The sequence below is a fragment of the Bombus vancouverensis genome, chromosome 2, assembly GCF_051014615.1.
Source record: "Bombus vancouverensis nearcticus chromosome 2, iyBomVanc1_principal, whole genome shotgun sequence".
Lineage (NCBI taxonomy): Eukaryota > Metazoa > Arthropoda > Insecta > Hymenoptera > Apidae > Bombus > Bombus vancouverensis.
Window position 1 is genome coordinate 4901907 of NC_134912.1, and position 27573 is coordinate 4929479.

Below are 27573 nucleotides of genomic sequence, written 5' to 3' on the forward strand. Positions count from 1 at the left end.
ATACAAATTGTTATACACTACTGAAATAGTGGGCATCGAAAAAAAGAGAGAAATAATTCCGAAATACGACAATGAATTTTTTAATTAAAGCATTAAAAAATATTATAAACTTCTGTTACTGCAAAACATTACAAATACATCATGATAAAATAAAAAGTCTAATTATTGCTTAAAAGATACAATCAAATCAATTCCAAATTCCTCAAAAGAAATATCCACCAAAGTCATTTAAAACTTCGTAGTATTTCGACAAATCCCTTAACCTACCCAGGTTAACATGGTAAAAGCAAACATCAACATTTGCTCCACCACCCTTGAAAACAAAGCAAATAAATCCCGACATTTTAGTTGGTCCAACCTTTAGATTCGTCAAAATGAAGAACGTCATCCTCAAATACTAAACAACACAATCAATAAAATTCTAGCTTCTGACTTCTTCCATCGTTACTTCTACTCTTTTCGTAGAATCTTCTTTAAAAACTCAAGACAAAACAAAAGAGAAAATGGAAATGAATTGCTTCTTCTCCTCCTTTCTCCCACTTGTCGATGACACACTTTAACATCGTCGTAACGACGCGACGTCTCCCCACAGTTTGTAAATATTGACGGAAATTCTAAAGAGAACAAAGATAGAAAAACGAGGTTCGTGAGCAAAAAGTGTTTCATAGACGAAAAAGCACACACAGAAATCCTGCAAAGTATACTGTTATATTTTCATTACACCGTCGCGTCGCATTGTCGTCTCAACAAACAGACTGAGCTGCACCTTCTGTGCGTTAGCTTTTTGGCGAACGATACAAGTTCATCTGCACTCAGAGTCCACGACGAAACAATTTCTAGGCGTTGGAGTCGCCATGTTAAAGCCGCCCCCGCAGAATTTCTTTTGACTTTGACTTATAGCTGGGAAAACAGGTTGAGTCAAAGATTTCGGTTTCGATTCTTTCGATATGTGTAATTTCTTCTTCTGTATGAAGTATTTCTTCTTCAAATCGTTCATCTCGATGCTCATCCTATCCATGCCTATCCTGTACTCGCCCATTTGAACTTCGTACATGCTCAACTCAGCTAGTAGACACTGAAAAAAGGGAATAGTGTAATAAATAGGACCAGATCGACGATAGGCGAAGAAATCTTGAATCTCGCTTTTCCGATATTTTATGATCGTTAATATAAAATGTAAATTCTAACCAGAAACAGTTTTGTAAAGAAATTTATTTTTATACCTTCACTTTCTTCCCCCTCTCGCGCAATGCTTTTTGAGTTTTATTGAGAGAAACCATGGCCTGAGGTCCAGGATGCTTCGACAGAATTTCACGTAGATTCATATACAGTTTCTCGGTGTCTTTTATTTTCTTCTCCTTCTCAATCATGTCAGCTGCCATTTTTATCACTCGTTTTTGCAGAATTTGTATCTTCTTCAAAAGTTCGTAGGTACTTGGATCAGAACCCTGTTAAAATTTAGTAGCTATTTCATTGGAAAATAATATCTTTACCTGTGAGGTAAAGAGTGTCGACGATATAGATAGCGAAATCTTGATAATGTATTCTGTTATTTTCGAGAATCGGAACTACGTATCTTTTTAAAATCGTTTCTAACGATCCCTTCAAGAAAATTTTAAGCATTCCCACAATATTTCGTCATAAATAAAAACTGTTGTATTTTAAGATAAGAACTTCTTGAATCTATATTTATGTAAAAATTGACGGAACGTTAAAAATTTTTGACTGTACGTGACAAGTGCAACAAAAGTAGATCGCACGTGGCAGATACAAGGAAAGTAGGTTACACGTGTTAAGTGATAGACAAAACTTTTTCAGATAACGAGATCTATATGGCTGTCATTCCATGACACTATCTAAAAGGTGTAGATATATACGATAGATACGATTCGGACTTTTGGGCGCGAAGATTACTTGTGGGAAAAATATGAAAAATAAATCAGTTCACGTTTTCGATAATGTTATATGTCAAAGATAAGCAAATGTTCGCACACTTTTAAACGATGATTTATAATATTAAAAATAATCGAGACATCAAACCTCAAGCTTCCTCCATCTGTGAATGTTCAACGGCGTTTGCACTTCCTCCTCTAATGCCATCACTTTCAATCTCTCTCTTGTCAAGTCGTGATTCAAATGGAACACTTCTTTACGTAGATCACTCATGTTCTGAATATTCTTTATAAGCAGAGTCTTCTCTGTCCTCAGCTGCTTCACTTCCAACTTCAACAGCCTAATATCCTCCAGCCTTTGATTATACTGAACCTCTCCTCGTTGAAGGGTTCCATGCAAAACCTTTATTCTGCTATATTGAAGACTCAGCTCGTCGTTTCTTCGGACCAGTTGCGTGCCCAACATGTCCCTCTCGTTCATTATATTGTCGATATCCTTCTTATGTCGTGCAATGTCCGATTCGGCGCGCTGGATCACCTGCCTCAAGCTCTTTTCCTCCTGCTTCATCGACTCGATCTCACGTTTCAGCTCCGACACCTCCTTGCGGCTGGATTGCAGCTCGACTCTCAACCCTTCTCTTTCCTTTTCTACTTTATTGCGTACTGCAAGGCAAATCGTAGCATGAAAACTCGCCGAAATTTTTGTCTTTTCGAAATTTTGTTAAATACTGCTCTCCTTAGCTAAAATCGTGCATTTAGCATTTTTGTTGCTATCTTTGCTTCTCTTTATTCAATCAAAAATATTCAGACATTATTTCAATGATAATCTATATAATACAACTTTGCTTGAAAGGTAAAAAATATGGAGATCTTCGAATATTGGAAAATGTAAATATATCATTCAATGTACGTGTAAAAGGTGAACAAGAAATCGTGAATAGAATACTTTGTTATTTATCAAAAAACTTTCTGATCAGGGAAAGTCCACTTTAACAGCTTAGCCACCTTCCCCAACACAGTTTAACAATTAAAACTTATCCACAGACCCGTATTCACTAGATCCCTTTTCCTGCCTGCAACAAGCAAACCAACTTCCCTAACTTTAGCCAAACATTGGCCCGATACCAAAGAACGAGGCCAACTGTACAACAGAAAACCGCCAAAACTCAATTAACACATTATCACAGGTTAAGTGTTGTTGAAACGCGTATCAAACGGTTGTCAAAAGCGAAGAAGGCGGCTTACTGAACTCCTCTTTGATCAGTTGGCTCTCCTTGGTGACGATGTCCTCTTTCAGCTGCTCGATTTGGTGGCTTAACACCTTCAGTTTGTTCTTCAACTCCTGTATCTCGTCGTGCGCCTCTGTCAGGCTTTTGCCACATGCGTTTCTCTCAGCCCGAACAGTCTCGAACATATTCTGCTGCTGACGGTACTTAGCCTCGGCTTCAGCTAGCCGCTTCTTGTAGTTCGAGATCTCGACTTGCTTCAGTTTCACCTCGCTTATGTATTCCTCCACCTATTAACGCGACCAAGTTACACGACTCGATTAGTGACGTATGCAAATCGACGTGTTCGTTTCTATACGCTGGTGGTGGAGACGTTGCATGAACATGAGCAAGTTTTAACATTTACGTTGGCAACCAAGTTCAAATTATTATTAAAATTTAATAAATTCTATATTGTTATACGGTTATACTGCACAACGTCTTATTATATTCAGTTAAATTAGAAAATTTATTTTAATATTAGTATAGAATTTTATTGTATAGATTCTATCAAAAATTGTTTTGCAAGTTTAGTCGAAGTTAAAAATAATAAGTTAAGAAAAATTGTATACATATAGGAAACTTAATAAAATTCAAAATCTATGTAAAATTGTAGTGTGTTGAACATAGATCCCACCAAAAATGATAATTTTAATTTACCATACAAATGAAGTTTAATAAGTTTTATATTATACTAACAATTGTATATTACAATTAAATTGGAAGCTTTTAATATTTGAAACTTTTGCATACATTTCAACGTATAATACCCAAAGGATTAAATTAAATTACATTAAATTAAATAATAATAAATAAATATAATAATAATAAATTAAATTAAATTAATTAAAGAAATTGTTGAAAGAAATATAAAATCAGATTCTCGATTACTCGGTTGACCCATGAATATTAAATACTATCTCTACGTTAAGCAATTCATATAATGTCACAAACTTTGTAACTTGATATTGTTGCAAGAAGGAAATACTGCCACTTCTAGTAACGAGATGTTCCTGAAAACTAAAATTTACGAAAATGAATCATCTAAAAGGACATAACCGTTTCAGTACTTGACGATGAGTGTAACGAAAACCTTGTGTGTCTTGTTACACCAGAATAGTTAGTAGTTATATAATTCACACCTTAGTCGAGTAGCACTGTGTATGAATAATGGATACTCCGAAGGGCGCGTAGAAAGTTTGTTTGACAAGCGTTTTAGTAGCTGAGTGTCAAGTACGAAACGTTAGAATTTAGAACAACAGAATTTAGAACGGTGTTACGGAGTGGAAATTCAACGATTAGCGCGAGAAATAACGCATTTGTTCACTGCAAATAAAAGAAAAATTTCCAACTATATTTTCACTAAATTTTTCCACGAGTATAAATACATTTTATAGAGAAAAACCATTGATTCACTGGAAATATTTCGTAACGTTACGTACGTGCTATAAAAGACTAAAATTTTTTGGAAATTTAACATACGTTTCATCCGTAGATATTCGCACAAAGCTATTGAAAAGGGTACTAGAAGAGGATCATAGTACCATTAGGTGTAATCGCTATTTGTAAAGCGCTTGGATCAAATTCTACCCTTGCGTACAGTGTAGATCCTATCTTTGGTAGTAGTTACTAATCTGGTATTAATTACAATTTCATGTACAATCATGAAATGAGCAGGTTATATACATCGGATTGTACTGGCCATATACGCCTATCTATATGATGCGGTTACACACGATGCGTTCAACCACTGTTAAGACGCTATTTCCTCGAATACAGTAAATTCAATTTATTACATATCTGCTAATCAATATATACTCATCACACATGTACGTTTGTACGAGTTGTATCAGTAAATCTAATGAAATATTATTTAGAGAATTTATGACAATAGTTAGTTAATGATTGACGTAGATCAAAAATACAACTAAATAATGCATCATATTCTGTAATGAAATTTCTGGTATATAGCCAGTACATTAAAAAGAAAAAATTCTATATAGTGAATTTAAAAAATATCAAGGTTTACGTACAAATGTATATATACATATACCCACTATATTAAACAATAAAGGTGACAAATATAGTAACGAATTATTTTACATTACCTAGTTTTATAACTACAGGTAGAAAATCTCCACAAGTCTACCTTTACTCAACCAATATTCAATCTTTGCTATATCAATAAAAGTTGTAAAGTGATGCAAAGGTAACAAATTGATCAATTTCCTCGAAAGGGGGAACGTTAGGAAAACACAGTTACTTTGCTGTACCAAATCTTCGTGATGAATTGCCAAATCATACAGGATTACACCAAAAAAGCCCATTAATAAGAAGATTATAAACAATTTACCGGAGTCACCCCTGGAATGATGGCCTTGTCTGGTCGCAAATCTTTCGGACGGATCTCACGACTAATCCTGAGCAAACCTAAAATGAACGACCCACCTATGTCTACCTTTACCTCCCGCTGGCCGGCAAACCGTATATCCGTCAGTGCAATTCGCTTGATGTCTGTGCACACAGCAACCGTACCCGCTTGCCGATCGCTCGGCTGCACGTCTACCATACAACTTGGCTGACAGCTCACGCTATATCAACACCTATTATTAGATAGATGTTTAACAGCATGTCTACCTCTACTACTTCCATTATACCCGATTACGCAGTACACCTGAATAATTCCGCTTATCCTATCGCATACGCGCCATTTTCGATTTGCATGAGCAGCGGGAAGCTTGATCGATCGCGATCGCGTGTGATAAATGAACTTTATCGAATTCCTGAGGGTTTTTGATAGGAAAGAAGATTTATCGGTCAGACGGTAACATTATAAATAGCAAATCCACCACGACATCTAATAACGAGTTCCAAATTTTTGTTTCCGCCAATTGCTAAATATATGCAAGTTTCTTTAACGGTAAAATTAATTTTAATTTCTATTACGTGGTTATATATATATCGTACATATCGCGTCGAAACAGCAACTGGAGATATTAATCTGATGCTAGAGGTGGGACTTTTTTAAACGAATTAGCCAAATCGAGAACGAAATTTTATAGTTACATACACGTCGTAGATGTGGATAAATATAAATACAAGATATTAGTAGCATATTAGTAGAAAAAACGCTCAAGCGACCACATTGAAGAAAGACTCAAATCTCTCGCTTATTAAAGTTATTGCTCTATTAATTTTGAAAAACGATGCAATAAAAATGTCAAATTATCATCTGGAATATTAAATTTTACTACTTCTGTAGTCTCTATATATTACTCGTAGAATTTAGAATTTTGCTTGGATAACCGTGAATAATGTACAGTTATACATATGTGGCCCTACATTGTTCACTACAGCACTATTCTCCTTGCCCAAACAAATATGGTATCATTTCACTTGTCTGACCACGGATCCACGACCCATTCCACTTCGCTCAAGCGTGAGTCACTCTCAGTTTATCTAACCTAGTCTGGTGTCTTATACTATTCGCTCAGTTGCATACGATCAAATTCTCCACTTTTCGTTCCTCTTACTAGTTATGCCATGTCTTACTTAGAGTTACGTCATATCTTGTTCGCATTCTATTTCTTTTTTCGTTAATTATCCGTAATTCTTCATCTACCTCTTTACTTATCTACTCTTATTCAATTTCTTCGTTCCTGTTTGCTAAATTATTGGTTTACTTTACTTATTGTTAACGGTATATGTCGATTTACGTATATTAATTTATACGTATATTGCTTAATTGTTCGTTTCGATATTCGTTTCAGTCGAATACATTTTTTCAGGAACTTGTATGAAATTAAACAATATCAAACGCAAATGAATATTATATTTTTATGAGAATCTTACGAGTTCCTATTTTCCTATTTTACCTTTCTATCGCAATTACTAAAGCTCACCTGTTGTGCCAAATTCTGAGCGGTCAAGCTATGCTTATCCCTTTCTTTCTCCACTGCGCTCAAGAGCGAGTGAACGTCCATAATATCCCGCAATGAAGTGTCAAGCTCGTGTTCGATTTTCCTCCTACTGTACTCGCACACCGTCAGCTCGTGTTGCATTCTCCTAATATAGTCGCCTAAATTCTCCTTGGTACGAGCCAAGACATTTTTCTCGCGTATATGAACCTCCAATTCTTGCTGCTTGTCAACTAGCTGTTTTTGGCATATTATCTTCTGATGCTCTGCGTTCTTTGATTTCACCGATGTGTGCTTCAGCTGTTGTTCCAGGGTTGATCTCTCTATCTCAATCTTCTGCCATCGCTTCGTTATTGATTCTTTCTGAGTCTTGTGCTTCGAGACTTCTTCCCTCATCCTGCGACCCATCCCAAAAATTGTAGATGAAATTTAAGTGTAACGTTGGTAGCAAGATACTAATTCGTAAACTGCGGATTTTTATGCATTTATAGGAAATTCGAAACTGCGAAATTGCGCAGAGTATGCATAATATAAAAATATATAGGAATTATCGTAATATTCAGTGAATGAAGTATATTTTTACTTAGCTTCCATTTATTTAATTAACTTAATAAAAATACGATATTGTATGAAAAACTGTAATCCTCTATTTTCAAAAGGAAACATGGTCAGTCATAAAAGTTCAAATACAGTTATCTAACTTTGTTTATCTGAACCAAAAAAACTAAAACAGCGACTTAGTCACAAAATTATTTGTTCGATACAAATATTACAAAAGGTACAGAAAGCACTGGTACATATTCTTATTCTTTTTATGAAGCAGTTTTTTATCAGGTTCTATGTTTGTGTATTTCGTTTTCATAGTATCATATTTGTATAATCATACAATTGTACTATTTGATGATACGAATATACTTGGACTCAATTAATTATTATGTAAATGTTATAGTAAATATAATGCCAATACTTTTTGCAGCCGCCGTGTTTTTACGCGAAAGTACGAAAATGAAAACACTTTGCTCACAAAAATCCTAGAATAGAGTTACATCAGAAATTACAAGACATTCAGTTTTCCGTGAAACTGGCGATTCATTAGGAAATTATTTAAGAGTTTATATTCGATTTACGTTAGGTTACTTAATTGTTAAGTACTTTAGTTAAACGATATGCATTTACCTGATATATGCGTCAACTACGACCAACGTTAAATGGCAAGTAGAAGGTAACTATACAATAACGAACGGTGTTAAATAATAGCAGATGTACGCATTACAGATTGATGCTTCTACATGCTGGCTACCTCTAAATAAATGAAGTAATTCAACGTAGTATTATGCGCTCGAACGATCATAAATTTCACATGACCATGTCTATACTGTTTTAATGTAGGAACAAATGTATAATTATTTATTAGTGCATCGATGCCGCAGAAATTGCAAAACACTCGTTTAACAAATGTAAAAAATAGCTGTAATATCTATAATTCTCGGTAAATTGTCGCATTACAATAGAATTAAACTGTCTGGTACTTAATAGAGCGTATTATACGACTGAACAAAATTATCGATTAAATGTTACTGTGAAATATCATTATCTGTTTCATTTTATAAAATTCTGTGAGTATGACTACATATATCGTTTAGCTTCCTGTTATTCAAAAATATAATTACAATAAAGGCTAAAATATAACGCAAACAAACGAGTTCAGGAACGCTATTTATTCAATTATTATACTTCTCCATCCTAAAACATCATTTATGTACCTGTTTATGCTCTGCTTCCAATCTTTCAATTGCTTGTCCTTCTCCAACATTTCCTTGTCCAAATTTTCTATTTGGTTATTCGCATTCTCGAGATCCGATTCGAGGTTCAACTTCTTTACCGACAACTTGTTTATTTCCCTTTGCATTTTTTCGCCGGATGTTCTTTGCTCCTTCAGCAAACTCTCCAACTTTATTACGTTAGCAGCTGCTGCTTTTATCGATTCGTTTGCCGTCTAGCAAAGTATACAAAGCTGTTAATCGCAAGAATAAACATCGATAAGAACAAAAAATTTCGTATGAAATTGAATAGGTGAAGACGCGACGAAACTTCGAGTATTGAAAGTGGAAAATGAGCTTGAAGTCAGAGCGCAAAAGAATAAATTGTGACAATTGCAGATTTCAAATAAAACATTAAATGGAACGTCAGCGATATATGATAAGTCACTGCTAAATTATTTAGGTTAGCTATGTGTTATTATGGTGCTAATTTAATTTGATCTTTCACGCGAGTTCATCTCCTCAATTCAATTCTCAGGTGGTAAAACTAAATGTTTGTCCTACTTTATTTAACATCTGTCACTATGATATTTACAGTGTGAAGTATATAAATGAGATAAATTTACATAACAATTTAATTTAACGTATGATTATTATTTGAAATCAGAATCTGAAAATTTGAAGATACAAGAACTTATTCTATACAATATTTTTAAATCCTATTTAGAGAAGAGAAAAAATTCTCATAGTACAGCTGGTCAAAGTTATGAGCAAGCATTTCCCTATTTATATTATCAATGTTCACTTTCTATTCATATTTAGTTGTAAGCAAGGTTTTGTATGAATATGTATCTTATTATATACAATAACTTATTGTATACAATATTTTGAAATCCTATGTCACAGAAACAAATATTAAATAATGATAGAGAATAATAACATAACATTAACATAACAAGGATTTGTATGGATATGCATCTTATTATATACAATATTTTTAAATCCTGTGTCATAGAAAAAAGTAGTAAATAATGATAGTGGAGAGAAAAATTAGCATAACTTCTTATAATATAGTTGGTCAAAGTTATGAATAAGTGTTTCCCTATTTATATTATCAATATTCATTTTTTATTCATATTTAGTTGTAAGGAAAGATTTATATGGATGTATCTTCGGCCGTGACAAGAAATGAGACCAACTTACGCAATAAACTACTCTTTAAATTTCTTCTACCAACGATAAAAAAAGCAAAAGTTGACGAACAGCAAATGCAAACCAAATCACTGATCAAATCCATAACTTAAATTTAATCATACTCTTTCAAAGTAGACGAAATCGCAGCTGCCTATAAATTATTCTACCGGTTTCACGAGACTATCACCATCGTGTATCTCCACAGAACTGCCCAACAAGATTCCCGGCGGAAGTTTTCGATTTGCAGATCAAAGTCACGTCTTACAACCGCTCGGTAATCACCTCGTCGAGATAAGCTTTGTTCTTGAAAGCGAAATTCCATTGAGTGCTTGGAACTTGCTGCTACGATCAAGATTCGCCGTTTCGTTTCGTTTCTACTGTAGTCCGCTAGAAACTTGTTGAACTTTCGCGTGCATTTGCTTGGTAAGAAGCATTAACGGGGAAGGAAAAGACGATTCGTTTGATTTTTCGGTCGAGAAAGAAGCTTGAAAGAAGTTCACAAACTTTTTAAGCGCGAATCTTGCGACTTTCTCGCCGGCGCAAATCGAGAGATTTTAGACGATCGACGTTAAAGTCGATGTTTTAACTAGCGGATTGAAAATTGTTACGTGCACCGGTATTCAGCTTGATAAGCAAATTCACATTTTTATGAACATAAACTTAACAGCTGAAACTTAAGTAGAAAATTGTTTTATATCTTAAATATTGTAAAAATATTCTAAATATTGCAACAGGAGTAACAAAATTTCAGATGTTATTCTCGAGGCTAAAATGAGATGAAAATTAAGAATCAAAAGATTACGTTTTAGGTTTTGTTTTTCAATTATTAACAATTAAAAATTAGTCGAAATGTATAATAATATTATACTTTGGACATTTTATATATTTTTGCATACTATGAGCTTCATATGCATTTCCCTTTTATCTACTACATACTGCAATCGGTATTATGCTTTGAATACTAATATGTTTTTCTATATTATGAACTTTCTATGCATTTTTACATCTTTTCAATTTTCCTCCAATGCATAAAAATTCGCAGTTTACCCATAACATACGCCAAAATTACAGCGTTTAAAGATCCATCACCTCGAGATCGCTCGTCTTTATCGCAAGTCCTTCTTGCAACTGCAAGGCCTCTTCCTCTGCCCTCTGTCTGCCTCGTCGTTCTCTTGAGATTTCGTTCAGTTGTATATCCAGATTTTCTTGCATCTCGGCTATTTGATGGCCGGCAGAGCTACTTCTATCCTCCAGCTCCTCTATGTACAAAGCCATGTTCTTCAGTCGCTGCTTTAATGTGTTTATCTCGCTCACCAACTTCTCCTTTTCTTGTGCAAGACTCTCTTTTTGTTTCGCGATGCTCGTGCTGCAACCATTGAATCGAGGAACACTGTTAAATTTCTTTATTATTGCTTAATATAAAGAATACAAAACGTATATTAAAATAGGAGTCTTCGTAGCTAATGTTTTTGACGATAAAAGAAAGCTCATTATATATAGAACGAATATACTAACAGTTTTAGTTGCTGTTTAGCAAATTTCAAACTCTGAAACATATAATATTTGTAAAACAAGTGTAAAACAATTAAGAAAGCTATCGACGGAATTTAATTGAAATTTTCATGAAAATGTCTTCTCATGTTAAAAACTTGAGTGGTTTATTTGCGACCACATTTATAACGTTTATGCATTGCTGTTATTCTCTTGTGGTCGCGTCGTCGGTGATTGGTCAGAATACAGAGAGCTTGAGAGACCTGATATACGAGCTAAAGCTCGAGAGACACGGTAGAGACGATGTTACTGGTAAGAGACATGGTCTCTGGACTCGTGGGACACGTTGAAAATTTTAAATTCATGCGATTCGATATGATAAGGTAATCAGGATATGAAGTTTTTACCAGCTTAACGATCTCCGACAATGGTATAGCTTATCGTTAGCAATAAATTTTAAAAACCGGCTACTTCGTGCTAATTACTTACTTGCTAACGTCTTCATTATTGATGATGCCGCGATATCCCAGTTGTCGCATATCCTTAAAGTTATCGTTAAAACCTTTCTTTTAATAGAACCAGAAAAGGCAAACAATAAAATAAGAAAATAACAAATGAACATATTTGCGGTTCTTTGGATTTTCTTGGTATTTAGAAACCGTATTAGTATCTTATTAAGATCTTATTAGTATTCACGTTGTGAATTATTATTATTATGAATATTTCACCAACGTTCCAGTTCGCTTCTTCAGGGCAGACCTGAAAATGAAATGTCGGAACAAAGCGCAACGTAGATACTAACATGAGCAGAGTCGAAACCCGAAGAACTACAAACATGTCATCTAATTTATCGCGAGAGTTTAAAATCCAAAAAGCGAAATAAACAGTGATACAAGAATATATTATTATATTAATAACAATATACAGGGTGGTTGGTAACTGGTGGTACAAGCGGAAAGGGGGTGATTCTACGCGAAAAAAGAAATCGAAGATATAGTATAAACATTTTTTTTTATTTTTTTTTTTTTTTTTTTAATTTTTCCATCGAGACAACGATCTACAGTGAGATCCGTTATAACATACCGCAGGCGTACCGAGCGAAAATTCAAAGTCGATTTTCTCGAAAACAAAGCCTCGAACGAAAAATTTTTATTCTATATTTTCGACTTTCTTTTTCGCGTAGAATCACCCCCTTTCCGTTTGTACCACCAGTTATCAACCACCCTGTATATATAAAAATAATATAATTACTAATAATGGTATATTTTGTTATGTATACATAATTATGTATACATGTATAACAAAAAAGTTAAAAATACAAAGCGACGAAAAAGAGAAATATAAGAAGATACAAATATCGAGGACAGCACATAACAAATATAAAGGAAACGGGAGAGTACAGAGACAGGTACGAGAGAAATTCAGGCTGCTCCTAGCTATTAAGCAACTACGAAGCTGTCGCGAGACCAGTGATATCGATCCAATGCGTTATCTCTTTGTAAGGCAGTTGGCCAGAAGTTAAAGACAGCCCTCGCCTAATCCTTTGTCGAGATACGAACCAGAGAAACGAAACACAACATATTTACGAACTACTGTGCTACGAACTATGGTCCCGTTGGAGCGGAATTGCATTGTAGCCATGTTGACTGAACGGAGACGATCCACTATCGAACACGGTGGTATCTTCCTCGGGGATTAGACTCTGGACATCCGTGTGGCTTCGATGTGATCACAATGTATGTACATACAGCGGATCGATGTCTTGATGACAATATCGTTTACTATAAACATGTGAAATTTGCCAGATAAACTGACGCGATTTAAACGAAGGTTGTCATTGATTGATCGTCATTGATTGATTATCATTGATTTAAAAGAAGATGATCGTTGGTTGCTCGTAACATAATTTTTCTTCTTTTGTTTTTTTTTATTTCGATAAATTAACGTTAAATATTAATTGCAAATTGGAGAACTGAATAGCTCAACTATGAAAGTTAATAAATTATTGATATGGTATACGCTTCGAACAAATTCACTGATTAACGTTAGCTTTTCTATGCTAGAAAATTATCAGAAAGCGTGAATAACGGGAAGATACTATTACTTGGAAAATCTAGAACGACTGAAAAATAAAAATAAATGGAAAATTCGCTATCCATTAAACATGGTATATGATATATACCATATTTTCTATTTTGAAAAGTATAGCTAACACGATTATATCGAGAAAATTTGATAATTCTAGCGCTTCATGCATAAATTACATCCTTTAAATATTCAAAGGTAATAAGCAGGAACCGTACTACATATTCCCTAAGGTTGATAGGATTTTGTTTGCACCGTCGGCAAACATGCATGCTCACGTCCGGGGGAACATCGATTCGTCAATAACGCTGAATCGAATTAATCTGAAACGATGATGGAAATTAAATCCTCGGGCTATTCAGAAATTCCGTCATGAGTTTCACTACCATCACGCAGAACTGTGGCTGCCAAGGATTTCTAGACCAACCGGAGACTTTAATCCCCTTTTCGACGATCAAGTCATTCTTACGCTAGTCTTTTCTACTCGAGAAAATCCTCGACGTCTTTCTGGCTTGCGATTGTACTTTTCAGACACGTAGGGTCAATGAATTAAAAGGCGGGATATACGGGATGGCACACAAATCCAGAGCCATGATATTTGGATGTTTCTAACAAATGTTCGTCGATATCGAGTGAAGAATTTGCTAATGTAAAAGGTATTTTGATATCAACTTGCGGAACATGTGTCTTATGAGGGATTTTAAAGGATCCTTCCGAGGATTCTCTTCATTAAACTGCGGATTTTTATACGTTTATGAAAAATTAAACGATTAATCATGCTTAAACTGCACATACACAATACACAGAAATACACTAAATATCTAAATCATACTTGATATGTAAAATATATCGCTGCATAGGTCCAACTTTTTAAATTGTTTTCATATTTTTGTGGAAATGATCGATTGCGTGAGTTTGCATAAATATCCGCAGTCTAATGTTCGTTAATATATATATAAACTATATATATATGGAAGATTGAAAAATGAGAGGGCAAATCCTATTGGCTTTGAAAAAAAGTCGAAAAATTCAAGAAGAGAGAATATTTAAGAAGCTATTAATTTGTACAAATAAATTACAAATTACAAGACACAATTTCGTGTATCGATAAAAATAACCGATATATATGAAGGAATCCGAAATAAACGAAACACCACGTAGATATAGTAGTAGCTAGTAACGTAGTAGAAGCTATAAAATATTAAGAAGGAACTTACTCTTCAGTAGCGGCTAGCTGTCTGTTCTTCTGCGCAATTTCCTGACTCAATTGCTGTACGTTCACTCTCAAATTTTCAATCGTGTCTTGTGCATTTTGCTCGCGCGTGTGAGCGGCATCCGCTCGCTTTATCGCGTTCAATACGTCTTGCTTCAGCTTCTCGATCTCTTTTTCATTCGTAGAAATCGTATGCGTTAACTCGTACACTTTGTGATCGCTTGTAAACAATTCTTCCTGTGTTGCAGAGTGTATTCCGTTTAGATTTAAAGTAACTATAGTTTATTATTTTATAATAAAACTGATATAACTAATATTAAATTGTTCTATATAATTTACTAAAATTTCGATAAAATTGTTATTACATAGAGAGCTAAGTGACCTAAATACACCTTGTAACTCTGAGACTTTGGAATCGGTTTTTACTTAAGCTTTTGCAGCTACAGCTTAACTAGTCACGAATAACATACATATCGATTATACCCTTAACATATTACATCTCTCCGTCAAGTCTTTTTCTGTTCTGTAGGCTTTGTACAGAGACTCGTAAAGTTTAGTGTATTCTGCCATGAAAGGAGCCAGTGCCTCATTGGATTTCATCTCTTGCAATACCTAAAGAATAAAGTAGCTAATATAATTTTGATTTTAATTTCTAATTCGTTTTTAATATTAATCTATTTACAAATTCCAATTATTCCACGATTAAATTTCTCGAATTACTTTCAAATACTGCACAATTTGTTTTTTATTAGTATCGACTCATAAATTTCACATACTCCGTAACTCAAAATCCTCAACAAGCGGTTGCTATTTTCCTAAGGCAGGCAACTGTACCCCCCCCCCCCCAATAATTTGAATAGATCAGCAAGAAGCAACTCAAAATCAATAAAAATTAAATGACTGTTTAGAAACGCGCTACAAATTCAGTCAGTTAATATTCATATTAATAAACATTTGCACTTTTGAGTACGAAATCTTTGAATCTGAAACTTATATAATAAATTCTTTATTGCTCGCAAATTCGATTCTTAAAGGATTTACTAAACTCCTAATAGTTCATTTAATAATTTAAATTTCATGTAATAAAGGATTTGCCAATTTCTGTCAAATTTATGTTTCCTTAATATCAACTCATAAATTTCCATATTCCATATTCCATGATAAAAAAAAACAAAAGGCAACACGAATTCAATTAAAATTTAATCACTTTCCAGAGAAGTGCAATAAATTTGATCACGCAATATTCGTAGCAATAAACACTCGCATCTTTCAATAGGAAACCTTTGAATATGTACCTTATTAACTTATTATTATTACTGCGATTCTTAAAGGGTTTATTAATTTCCTAATAATTCATCAGGCGCATCTTACTTTCCATAAATGTTAGAGAATTTGCTAATTTCCTGTGACTCTTAAAAAATTTACTGATTTCCTGATAATTCATCAGATGCATCCTATATTCTATAAATGTCAAAGGATTTGCTAATTTCCTTTGATTCCCCAAGAATTTACTAATTTCGTAATAATTCGCTAGGTGCACTGCATCTTTCCATAAACGTTCTAACGTATACCTTTTTTTTAATGTCTATATACAAATCTCGATATGTTCCTCAATTTACTTTCGCTCACCAACCATAGCAATTAAAGCTGATCTCCTGCGAAAAACCATGCCTTACGTACTCGACGTATCATTCCTCTTAATTAAAGACTGTTCGAGGCGAACAAAAACACTCACCTTCGAGTAATCCTTCTCGAGGTCGCAAAACGTGCTGCTGGCCGAGCTGCCCTCTGACGCGGGTTCGCTGCTCTCGCTCCCCTCATCCTGAAACGCGTTATTCCACGCTAACAGGATATCCGTCGCGTCCTCCGTGACTTTTTCACGATCATCGTCACCTAGCCGCGCCACTGACCTCACGATATTAATCACCGCCACGAACCCGATAAGGATCCACGTTAATTTACCACCATGCTATTTTGTTCTCATTATTGTCTTGTTATTATCGAGTTTACGAGAGCTCTAATCAACCATTGATGGTCGAAGCACAAGTTTTCATCTAATTCGAGGTTTCAACGAAGTCAGTTTCAGAGATTCTGTGAGTTTGTGTAGCCTCGTTATTAGCGATTGATTCTACGCCTGAGACCTTGCGTTTATCAAGCTTTAATCGAGACATTATCGCACAGAGTTTTGATTCATATTGGATTATCTCGATGTTGTTTGCATGTGAGGATGTTATAAAAATGGAGTTCTAATTCAGAGTAGTAAAATTGTATAATAATTCCGAGATTAAAGAAATTTATTGCAAATTTCATCGATTTTTTCTCTCTTTTTTTTAACCCTTTGCACTCCTACGTCGAGCGTGACTCGACACCGGTTTTTATCTCAGGAACTTCTTTGTCGACTCCCACTCGACATTCTTTCAGTCCCACCTTTTTTTTGTGAAACATGCGAAAGAAAACCAGAATTGCATCCTGGAAATTGTTTCAAGATATATCATACACTCAAAAATTACAAAATACAACAATAGTGTGAATAAAATTGGTATTTAAGTGAATTTTGTTTTTTACTTTATTTATTTAAATTATCTTATTTTTTAGTTAAAGTAAATTTCAAATAAAACACTTAAAAGCGTTGAGAGCTGCTGATAACGAAATTGAAATAAAATTCGGAGTGCGAAGGGTTAGGAATCACCTAAATTTTATTCGTTATAGAATTTTTTTAAAATATTTTAGATAAAATTATTTAGAACAGTGAACAATTAAAACTTGCATTAAACATTTAATCGAAATTTTATTTATGTCATTAAGAAGGCAAATCTTGTCTACAATCAACCACGAAAGTCGTCGTACACTTTATCGAAATACCTTTCGTTTAAATTTTTCATTTAAGAAAAATTTTCGATTTAGATTTAGGATTTAGATTCAACTTAGGATTTAAGAAAGATGTTACAACATTGTATAATAACATATTTCTTAACAAGGTGATAATAAAATAACTTCTGAATAAAATTGTCCGTTTTGCATGATATACAGTGACTTTTGTAACAGACTTTAACTTTACTTCTTTTCCGAATATACTATACCTAAGCATTCTAGCTATAAATTGGACAATTTATTAAATAGTGTAATCCTTTTCGTTTGAAAAATATTTTTCTGACCTAAGTGAGTCAAAATAATATTATCTATACGATTATAGAAGATTAAAAAAATACTCGATTAATAACTATATCCTACCAATGATTTTTAGAATTCGCGCAATGGTCTCAAACGAATCATCGTCTCCGAATTATTTTGAAGAAATTAAGAAGAAATCTAGGATTCTAATACAGAATTAAATTAAAAAAACAGTACGTATAGTTAGTGAAATATTTATAATTCTTTCGTTTAAAGAATGTCTTACCGCAGATAGTCGCGCGGTTAGGTTATCGATATTTGAATGAGTTCAATTTTAATAACAACATCGGCTTGTTTATCTGGTCCATTGCTTTTTCCTGGCTTATCGTCGTCCATCATACTTATTAGGTTGTTAAAAAAGTTATTACGCTATCAAATTACATCTAAAAATTGCAACATGCAATTTAATAAACCGTATGTATAAAAGCGAGCAGGAAAAAGAACTTTGTAAAAAGTCGGGCGCAGGCTGTTTAAACATTATTCTATGATCACTTGATCGTGCTCGATTTATAATAACCGAAATGAATGTAGACGAATATACATACACAAAATGAGGTACATAAACTGTGACAAACATTTTCTCCAAAATCGTTGCATATATGTTTTTAGCTTCGATTAAACAGGACAAGGGACTGATCGTTTTAAACGTAATATATTCTGAAAGCGATTCTTCGAGGGGATGAAATTTTCCAACTTCTCGATATTCTAAATAGAATATTCTTGAAAATTTGATATTTAATGTTTTGTTATTTGGATAACTTTTGTCGATTTTTTTATTCCGTATAGTTGAAGAATTATGACGGCAAATGTTGCGTGATTTTGAGAAATAGTGGAATGAAAATTCGAACAATTCAAGTATACCTTACTAAATACACTAGCGAACGTATTATAATATATCAGATGTATTTAAAAATGATCGTTTTAAACATTTTATATTAATTTTTATATTAATATTAAAAGGATATGCTTACGTCTAAGCCAGCGTTCATCTCCATGTCCATCATGATGATAGCAGAAAATATTCCGACTCTTGTTTTAAGCGAGATTTATCCTCTTCACAGAAGGTATTGCACCAAAGTTTAACCAAAATGAATTAAAATCAAATTTAAAATGTATTATTATAAAATGCATGAAATGTAAACTATGTACACGAGGATTGTCTTTTGCTATTAAAAATCGCAAGTATGCTTAAGATGAAAGACGATGATATAAAAAGATAAGGAAAGTTAAGTATACAGGGTATCCTGTATCTGCTAAATCAGGATCACGATTGAACGAAGATTTATGTGTACTACTACTGCACAAATTCCACTGTGTAGTGAACAATGCAAGATGAAAGAATGTCCTATCCAAGGAGTCCAGTATCATAATTTCCTTTGTTGACTAGTATCCATGGTAGCCTTTGGTAGCCTCTAATTCCTTTACAGATACGGCGATAAATCAATATCCAGGTTGTTGCTACGTACAATGTATAATATGATAAAAAAAGGGAATACGTGTGCACAATGAAGGTACAAGTTCATGAATAACCCTTTGAGTGTTCGACTGACAGAATTCTACTTAAATGAGACTGTCGATGATCTTAATAAAAATATGATTGCTATCATTTTATGATAGCTTAAAATTTCGAAAATGAAGTAAACGAGAAAGAATTACAAATCTCTTATATTCTTTTGTAATTATGGAGAAACGATAATTGTGTATATTATTGGATATATGTTTTCATACTAAGAGAATATTTCCATACATATGCATAGAGAGAATATTTTGAAACGTTATGACAAGGAGGCACTATGACAGTGTCACTATGCTAAAGAGCCGAAAATTTGCGAGGATGTCGTGTTTTGCACGAAAATAACAGGGGTGTACGTATATGTATGTGTTATATCAGTGTACCCTAAAAGTGTGGAACATCGGAGTGTCGTGTATAGTGTAGTTTGTGGTGTATTTGTGCATCTGTTTATTCATGCGTTTATTCTGCTTATATCATGTACATTTGTTTCCACAATTATATTTTTTCCAAATCACTATTCCTTCCTTTAATTATCGTTTTATAAGCTTAAGCCTTTTACTAACGAGTCAAGCGTTACTTATAATAGCAATTCTATAGTTTAAAACATTTTAAAAAGTTGTGTACATATTATTATTTATAGTGCATATCGGACATAATCCAGAATTAATCGATCCTTCGACCTTATTCTTTGCCACTCAAAGGATTAAAGCAAGAACCGAGCGCAAGATCGAGATTAGCTAAATAGAAAAACGCATTGAACGAAAATATCATTGTATTAATAAAATTGCCAGCGTTCATATATATATATTAACATTTTACATCGTAACACTTAGTCGTATGTATATATGTATGTATGTATGTATGTATAGTATTTATATATACTAATTCTCCCATACTAAATTGTCTTAAGCTCTATTTTACGGTATTTAATATCTGGAGTCGTTCATAGTACGGAAAAAAAGAGGCCTATACATTCGGCATTGAACAACACCTCTTAAACACCTTGAATAACAAACTTTATTTACATTCACGTTCTTAGTGTGTCCCATTACCGAAATCACCATGTTATACTATATTCGAATATTGGCGAAACACACAATATTACGAATATTCTCCTCCCCTATTACTCGTAATTCGCATACATACTAACTGCGATCCTCGTCACATGATCACGTTCAACTTTTGAATCCTTCGTTATCATGTCTGTTAAAATATCCCCGTTCAACTTCTTCTTTCTTCGATATCGTAATATTTTTTACTGGTCGAAAATAGTCGAATCAAAGTTACGAACTTAGGTTACAAAATTTCGCCGTGGTGGATGGATGTCGTACTTTCGAGTTTCTGAAATTTGAAGATTGGAAAAAAGAAGAAATAAATACATTTAGAAGGGAAAAGATCATAAATCAGAAGGTTCTTTAAATTTTTAACTTTCGTCACAATTGGATGACATGTTTGTGGTTCTTCCGGTTTCAAGCGTGTTTTTATTAATACGTTGCGCTTTATTTCGTTCCCTGAACACTACAGTTCCCCTTTCCCAACATAGCTCGCTTAAGAAAACTTTCTTTCGAGTCTGCCCTAAGGAAATGAACTCTAACGTACACGAAATGCGGGTGCAAAAATGCATAGCACGATTAATCCCGAAAAGCCAAAAGCATGGCGAAATTGTAATTTCCCAAGAGATTTTTATTTGAAAGAAGAAAGTTGTGGAGGAAAATTCGTTTCATAGAATCCAAGTTGAACGTGAGCCACGTGAATGATACACGCATACACGTACGCCTGGGCAAATAATATAAAAATAATTCTGAGGTACTCTCCGCTCCTCGTTAGTCAGAATTTTCTAGCTAATTGGCAGATCACGTTCGTCGCGACTTTTTTCTCGCCGTGGCACCCTAAAATGACGCGTGACTTTGCTGGATACCACCGCGCTATCTTCTTTTTGCTCGTCGGTTTATCCTTTTTCACTCTTCCTCTATCGCGTTTCTTTCTTCTTCTCTCTGCTTCATTTTTACTCTGTTTGGTTTAAATTCGTTTCTCCGTCTAAGCACAGGCTAATATGCGACATTTAGGCACAGGGGAATTCCTGGTTACCAGAACAATACGCGCATGAACGGGGAGAAAGAACAACTGGAGAGATAATTGAATGGAAACCTCGAATAAGGATCCATAACACATTTTGGTCGAAATTCAATTAAAATTAAAGTATAGTTCTACAGTCGCTGTCGATTATTTTAGTACAGTAGAACTCCATTTATCTGAATTCCACTTATTCTAACGGAATTTTAATTGAATTCACTCATCTGAACGCAAGCTCCTATCGTGCGAAGGAAAAATAAAAGGTGGCGATGAGCTTCTATTATATGAACTCCAATTACATAAACTATCTGTCCCCTGACATGTTCAGATAAATGGAATTTTATTGTAACAATGATATAATTTCTATTTTCGATATAACAGTATTGACTTCTTTTAGAGAAAACTGAAAAAAAAATTAAAAAAATTGAGCATTGCATGATTAATCATACTTCGTACCTCGTCTTTGTAGTCGTAAGGCATTAACCAACGATTCATAAGCCATGAACGAACCGCAATGTGAAATTCACGCGAAATGCATGCTTTTGTCATAACTTCGTACGCGAAGAATTTAACGACACTGTTAGTTCTATTCGATGATCGTTAAGTATTATTACAGGTCGTAAAATAGATAGCGATGAAAGTCCGATTAGATATGGTGTTTTGAACAATCGCACAGTGTGGCATTTGAATGAGGATTCGGGACAAACATTTTTTTAAATGCATATAACGTGCATATAACGTTTCCTGAAGCTCGATATCAGAGGATCTGCCGCGAGTAAAAATCTACTCAACGCATCTTTGTTAGTATTTCCCCTGTTTCCTGGATCAGCTTAAATACCTTACATATTTACTTCTTACTATCTAAGCACACATGATAACGTTTGAAAAAATAGTGTCGATGCTGAAAACAATCTATTCATTTTTTCTTTTTTTTTCTTTTTTAGTAATATCGTGCAGAATTTGTTTAAGATATTCTGTCGAATATAGAACAAAGTTTTTGTGCAACTTGAAAAATTTCCTTGCCATAAGCGTGGTTAGAAATCCACTCTTTAACCACGCCACAGTTACGAAAGGATATCACTAAAACAATTAAAAAACACCCAGTGCAGTAGTTTTTGGCAGAAAAAATTATATAGAGACGTAATACGATACTTTCTTGACAAAGAGCAACCGAAATTACAGGATAGTTTGAGCCGTTTTTTTCTGAATTGCTCTTTAAAGATAGGAATGTTCAAGTTGGAAATTAAAGTTATACATATCTTTGCCCAAATTCCCCACATTTAAGGTGTGACGAACGCTATTTGACAAGACTGGACAAACAAGAATGTATAACGAACGAGTGAGCTAATTTTTAAGTGACTAGGTATACAAACGATCGTTAGTAATTCTTTATCGATTTTTTGAGGGAATCATCGTTTACATTTATATTACTTACAGACGATGATATCGTGAAATAGTAAGATCAAAATCGAGCAATGATTACTTCGGTTTTCGTCCGCTATTTGCCACACTGTGGATCGATGCGATCAACTAGCTCAGAAAGTGAAATTGGTAGATTGCACGTTTCTAATCGAAAGCAGGGTAACCACTGAATTCATTATGTAAGATCGCGTACACGTCGTTGTTTCAAAATCATTTGCCATTATCTAGTTTTGTACTCTATTTAATGCAGTTTGTCCTCCTTTAGAAATTCGAACTTTCCATTCTAATAATAAGGAATGAATGAAGTTTTATATAAGTTGGTAATAGTAAGAATAATTAATAGTAATTGAAATTAAAAGCTAGATACATTTTGTTTTTTCGTTATACTGATATACTAAAATATACTTAGTAAAGCGCAAAGGACATATCTTTTTTTCATTATTAGGGTTTCCTAATAAATGAAATATTTCTTCTTAGAATTTCATAGAATAATCCAAGTTTCGAGCTAGTATTTTGCCACTTAGATATACCCTGTTTAATCAGGCTGGTACTTTTCAAAGAAATACGTCTAAAACATTAAAATTGGCAAAAGTTTCCTTTCTATCTTGATTCTAATTCTTCTAAAGTAGATAATTTCTCAAACTACTGAATACGATTAAATTGTCCAGAATTGTATATATTTCCTTATTTGGCCAACTTTTGTAAAGATTTACATCTTGAACGTAGAAATTAGAACTTTTAAAATAATCGATGATAATTCAATCCTATTATTGGACTGAGTATACTACGCTATCGAGCGACTAATTAGCCAAGAAATTATTGTTATATGTAATATCGCATATGTAATTAATTAGATAGGAAACATTGGCAGTAATCGTTTTACGGTATATGAACAATAACTCATTCGAATTCAATGATTACCCTAGATAATTGTTATTTTCGTTGCATTTCATTATATCCTAATACGTCTTAAATAATTCTCCTTTAATAATTCTAATTCTATAGGATCGAACAAGCTGAGCCATTTTTATATAAAGATCCCTTGCTAAAGTATTTGGACCTTAAAAGGAAAAAACAGATAACAAAAAAAAATGCCAATTAGTTTAATTTAGAAATAATATTAACAGTAATAGTAATAATAATAATTTTGAAATATAAATTCCAAACGAGGAAATTAAATATAAAACACTGTAAATAAATTGCTATTACAAAATACTTGTAAGTATTTCTAAAATATATACAACTAATTTTCGTTCTCAGAAATAAACTTTAATTTAAACAAAAAATTATTTAATAAAAAATGTAGATACAAAAGATACGCTAAAAAACAAAATTGAATTTTGTCTACATACAAATTATTCATAATCTTTTATATCTAATTTCCTCAAACTTTTTGCATTTTTTGTACGCTATAAAAGTGTATTGTCCAACACAATACCTTTGTTTATTAATGTAGCAAATATCAAATATATAGACGAATTTGTACATAAGGTTACACGATGCCTTCACTAATCAGGATAATAAAGAAATAAATTGTTGCTCTAACATTAAACGAAGTCCAAACATATTAGTTGTGCGAGTAATCGAAATTGTAACACGTGGTCTCTGTACCTTTCATATCGCGAATTGAATAAGGTCACGCAATGAAATTGACACACGACACAGAGTAGGGCGCCGTTTCACGAATTTTCGCTCCCATTATTCGTAAATCAGTCGTAAAACAAAATACATCAGTCGTCAAAAAATAAGTTTCTAAAATAAATTCCTCAAATTATTCCAAAATCGCTTACCTAATTCAAATCTCTTTTTTGTCAAATAAAAGAAATACAATTATAAATCAACCATTATCAAATTACCAAAAGTTAAGATAAATTTCAAAATTTGAACAAAAATAAAACACTTATTTTCGCATCTTCTCATTCTCAATATTTCCAGTAACAAATTGTTCACATAAAATATTCGGTATTAAAACATATTTTATAATCGCATTGGAATAAGTAAATTTAATAATAACCCAAGAATACTGCCCAGCCCTTCCGCAGCTGCGTAAAGCACAATCGCTCAGCTCAGCAACAACTACGGCGAATCATCGAACCTATTATACAATATCTGAACAGCCTACAATCGAAAGCAGTCTTTTAAAATCGAAATCGTACACGGACAGCGGTAGCTGTCTAATTAAAACGGTCTCTGAAATCTACGATTCTCATGTTCGCATTGTAACAAATAAATTGCTGACAAATTCCCTTTCGACATTGTACCTATTCACTGGACCGTGTACCACGTATCATATAAAATGATCAAACGTTCCCGCTCGTACATTAAACTCACTGAATGATGAGCAGACCGCGGATCTTTATGCAATTATATGTTTTTGTTAATATTACAGAAAGAAATGGTACTTAATGATATATAATGGCTTGAAGATATATTTCACCCATTAAATGTTATAACAAGCATGTACTTGCTTTTGAATATTTCTTATATTTTTGCATGTTATGTCCATTTTGCACATTTTTACATCTTTAAATTTTCCATCGATACGTAACGAAAGAAAAAATTGTTCACAATGTAATTGGAATAATTGTAACAAGAATAATTAGTTTGCAAATTTTTGTTCGGTATTCGCTATTAAATGTAGTTGCATCAAGAATAGTGTAATAGTTCTTACAGTGGGTAATAACTGAAATAATAAATCTGACTATAATTTAAAAAAATGTCGCTTTGGACATTTCTTACATTTCTGCACCTGGAAATTTCCTATAAATGCATAAAAATTCGCAGTCTAATGTGATAAATTTCGGTCCATGTGATAGATATAAATATAAATATATAGATATAATATATATATATATAAATATATATATATATATATAGAATATATTTTATAGAATATAGTCTGTGTGTTCATTGAAACTCGTATTCATATAAGAGGATGGTGTTTAATCAAAAGACAACTTATTGTCACGTAAATTTGGCACAGAAATTAGCAACAAGCCGCTGCACGTGTACGCTGTGCTTCGAAGAATCGTCAGATCGTAGTACACTCAGTGTGATGCTAGTAAATATCGCTATTTAAAGCTTACGTGAAAGTCACAGTGTACGATTAACGGGTTTATAATGTATTATCACGATTCGCCAGCGCGTGTACTTCGAATGCCGGTGAAAAACGGAAAGTTCGTTCTCTCCCTTCGTTCTGTCACGATCATCACACAGTTCGCTTTTCTCTTGTACGCTCGCTCGCAAGTTTTCGCGCTATTTACAACAGTCGTTGATTCTCGAATCGCCGGTTCCGACCCGAGCAACTTTATACTCAATTGTCTTTCTAATAAAGGAAGAAAGTGGAGCAACAACGTTTTTTTCAGAACATATTTCGAGTGGAAGAAATGTAAATTAGTTGACCAAATACGTAATGTTTCGCATATTTCAATATACATTTTAATATTTCAATGGAAATTTGAAAGGGTTGATTAGGTTGAATTACGTTTGTGTGGAATAAAAATATTTCACAATTTCTCTTAATTCGTTTAAAAACTTTCATAGTTTTCTTTTTCCTTTTTTACATATTTCGATAGAAATTCGAAAGAGTCGATTATAGTTTATTAAGATTTTACGTTTTAACAATTTTTCGGAATTTGTATTTATTCCTTATAATTTCTTGTATTTTTGTCCCACATATTTCAATACACATTCCAGCGGAAATTCCAAGAAGTTGATTAGATTGAATGAAAGTTTTGTGTCTTAAAGGTGTTTCGATATTTCTATCAATTCGTTTATTCGAGTATTGAGATTATGAGTATTGACATCGCGTTTGTCGTAGTAATTTCTCCCACTAAGAATACGTATTGATGCAAACGTCTCTCCTTCCAATGAAAGAGTTTCGTCGATAGAATATGATAGTAGTTTAAACAAGATCACGACCCACCTATCGCTAGTCCCATTGTCGCTGGTTTGATATTAAACATTTAGATACCGCTATTTGATCACTATCGCTGAGCGAATATTTGATATAATGCACAGTTAGCCGACTCATATGGGCTATTTAATTTCCTTTTCCTTCTTTTTTTCTTATTCTCAGTCTATGGTATTCGCATTTTCTCGCCGATCTTCATAGGCTTCTCCTTAATGCCTTTAACTATCTAAGAATCTTGCGTTCTCACCTAAAAAGAGTATATTCCAAAATTAAATACATATATATATATGTATATGTATATACAATATATTAATACAAACATTTATATTTTATAACTCGATACCGAGATATTCTTTAACTCTCACAGCTATAGTGGGTGCGACGATTTGCTTTTAGTTCAAAGAATTGTACGATTTCGATATATAAAAGTAAAACATAATTCTGAAATAAATTCTTTTGTTGGTTCCTTTGCTAAAACTGCTTCTGAAGATCAAATAATATACAAATAAAGGAGCTAAGTGTTAATGTGAAGGTTAAGCGGCCCCTCATTTATACAGCAAGTCTTTAGACTTTTAATGTACAAAATTTTTATATTTGATCGTTTTACATTAGGTTTCGAGTATAAGCAGCGCAAAATTGCACTTCTCGCATGGGCCTTTTATCT

The 27573-nt window shown here is 33.4% G+C and overlaps 2 protein-coding genes across 2 annotated transcripts in view; both read right to left on the minus strand.

The window, feature by feature from the left end:
- Positions 1-593: 593 nt before the first annotated feature.
- On the minus strand, positions 594-18992 carry LOC117161564 (cilia- and flagella-associated protein 58). Its single transcript, XM_076626608.1, has 11 exons — positions 18960-18992; positions 16553-16639; positions 15301-15429; positions 14822-15054; positions 11118-11394; positions 8838-9070; positions 7060-7471; positions 3138-3408; positions 2041-2555; positions 1224-1448; positions 594-1075 (listed from the first exon to the last, which is right to left on the minus strand). Exons 1-11 carry the CDS (start codon positions 18990-18992, stop codon positions 803-805), a joined length of 2688 nt encoding a protein of 895 aa, XP_076482723.1. The 3' UTR covers positions 594-802.
- A 1263-nt stretch (positions 18993-20255) lies between these two features.
- Positions 20256-27573, minus strand: part of LOC117161531 (lateral signaling target protein 2 homolog) — a 53140-nt gene continuing 45822 nt past the window's right edge. The window contains exon 7 of the mRNA XM_033343133.2: positions 20256-27156. The gene's annotated coding sequence lies outside the window, so the exon portion shown is untranslated. The remainder of the gene's footprint in view (positions 27157-27573) is intronic.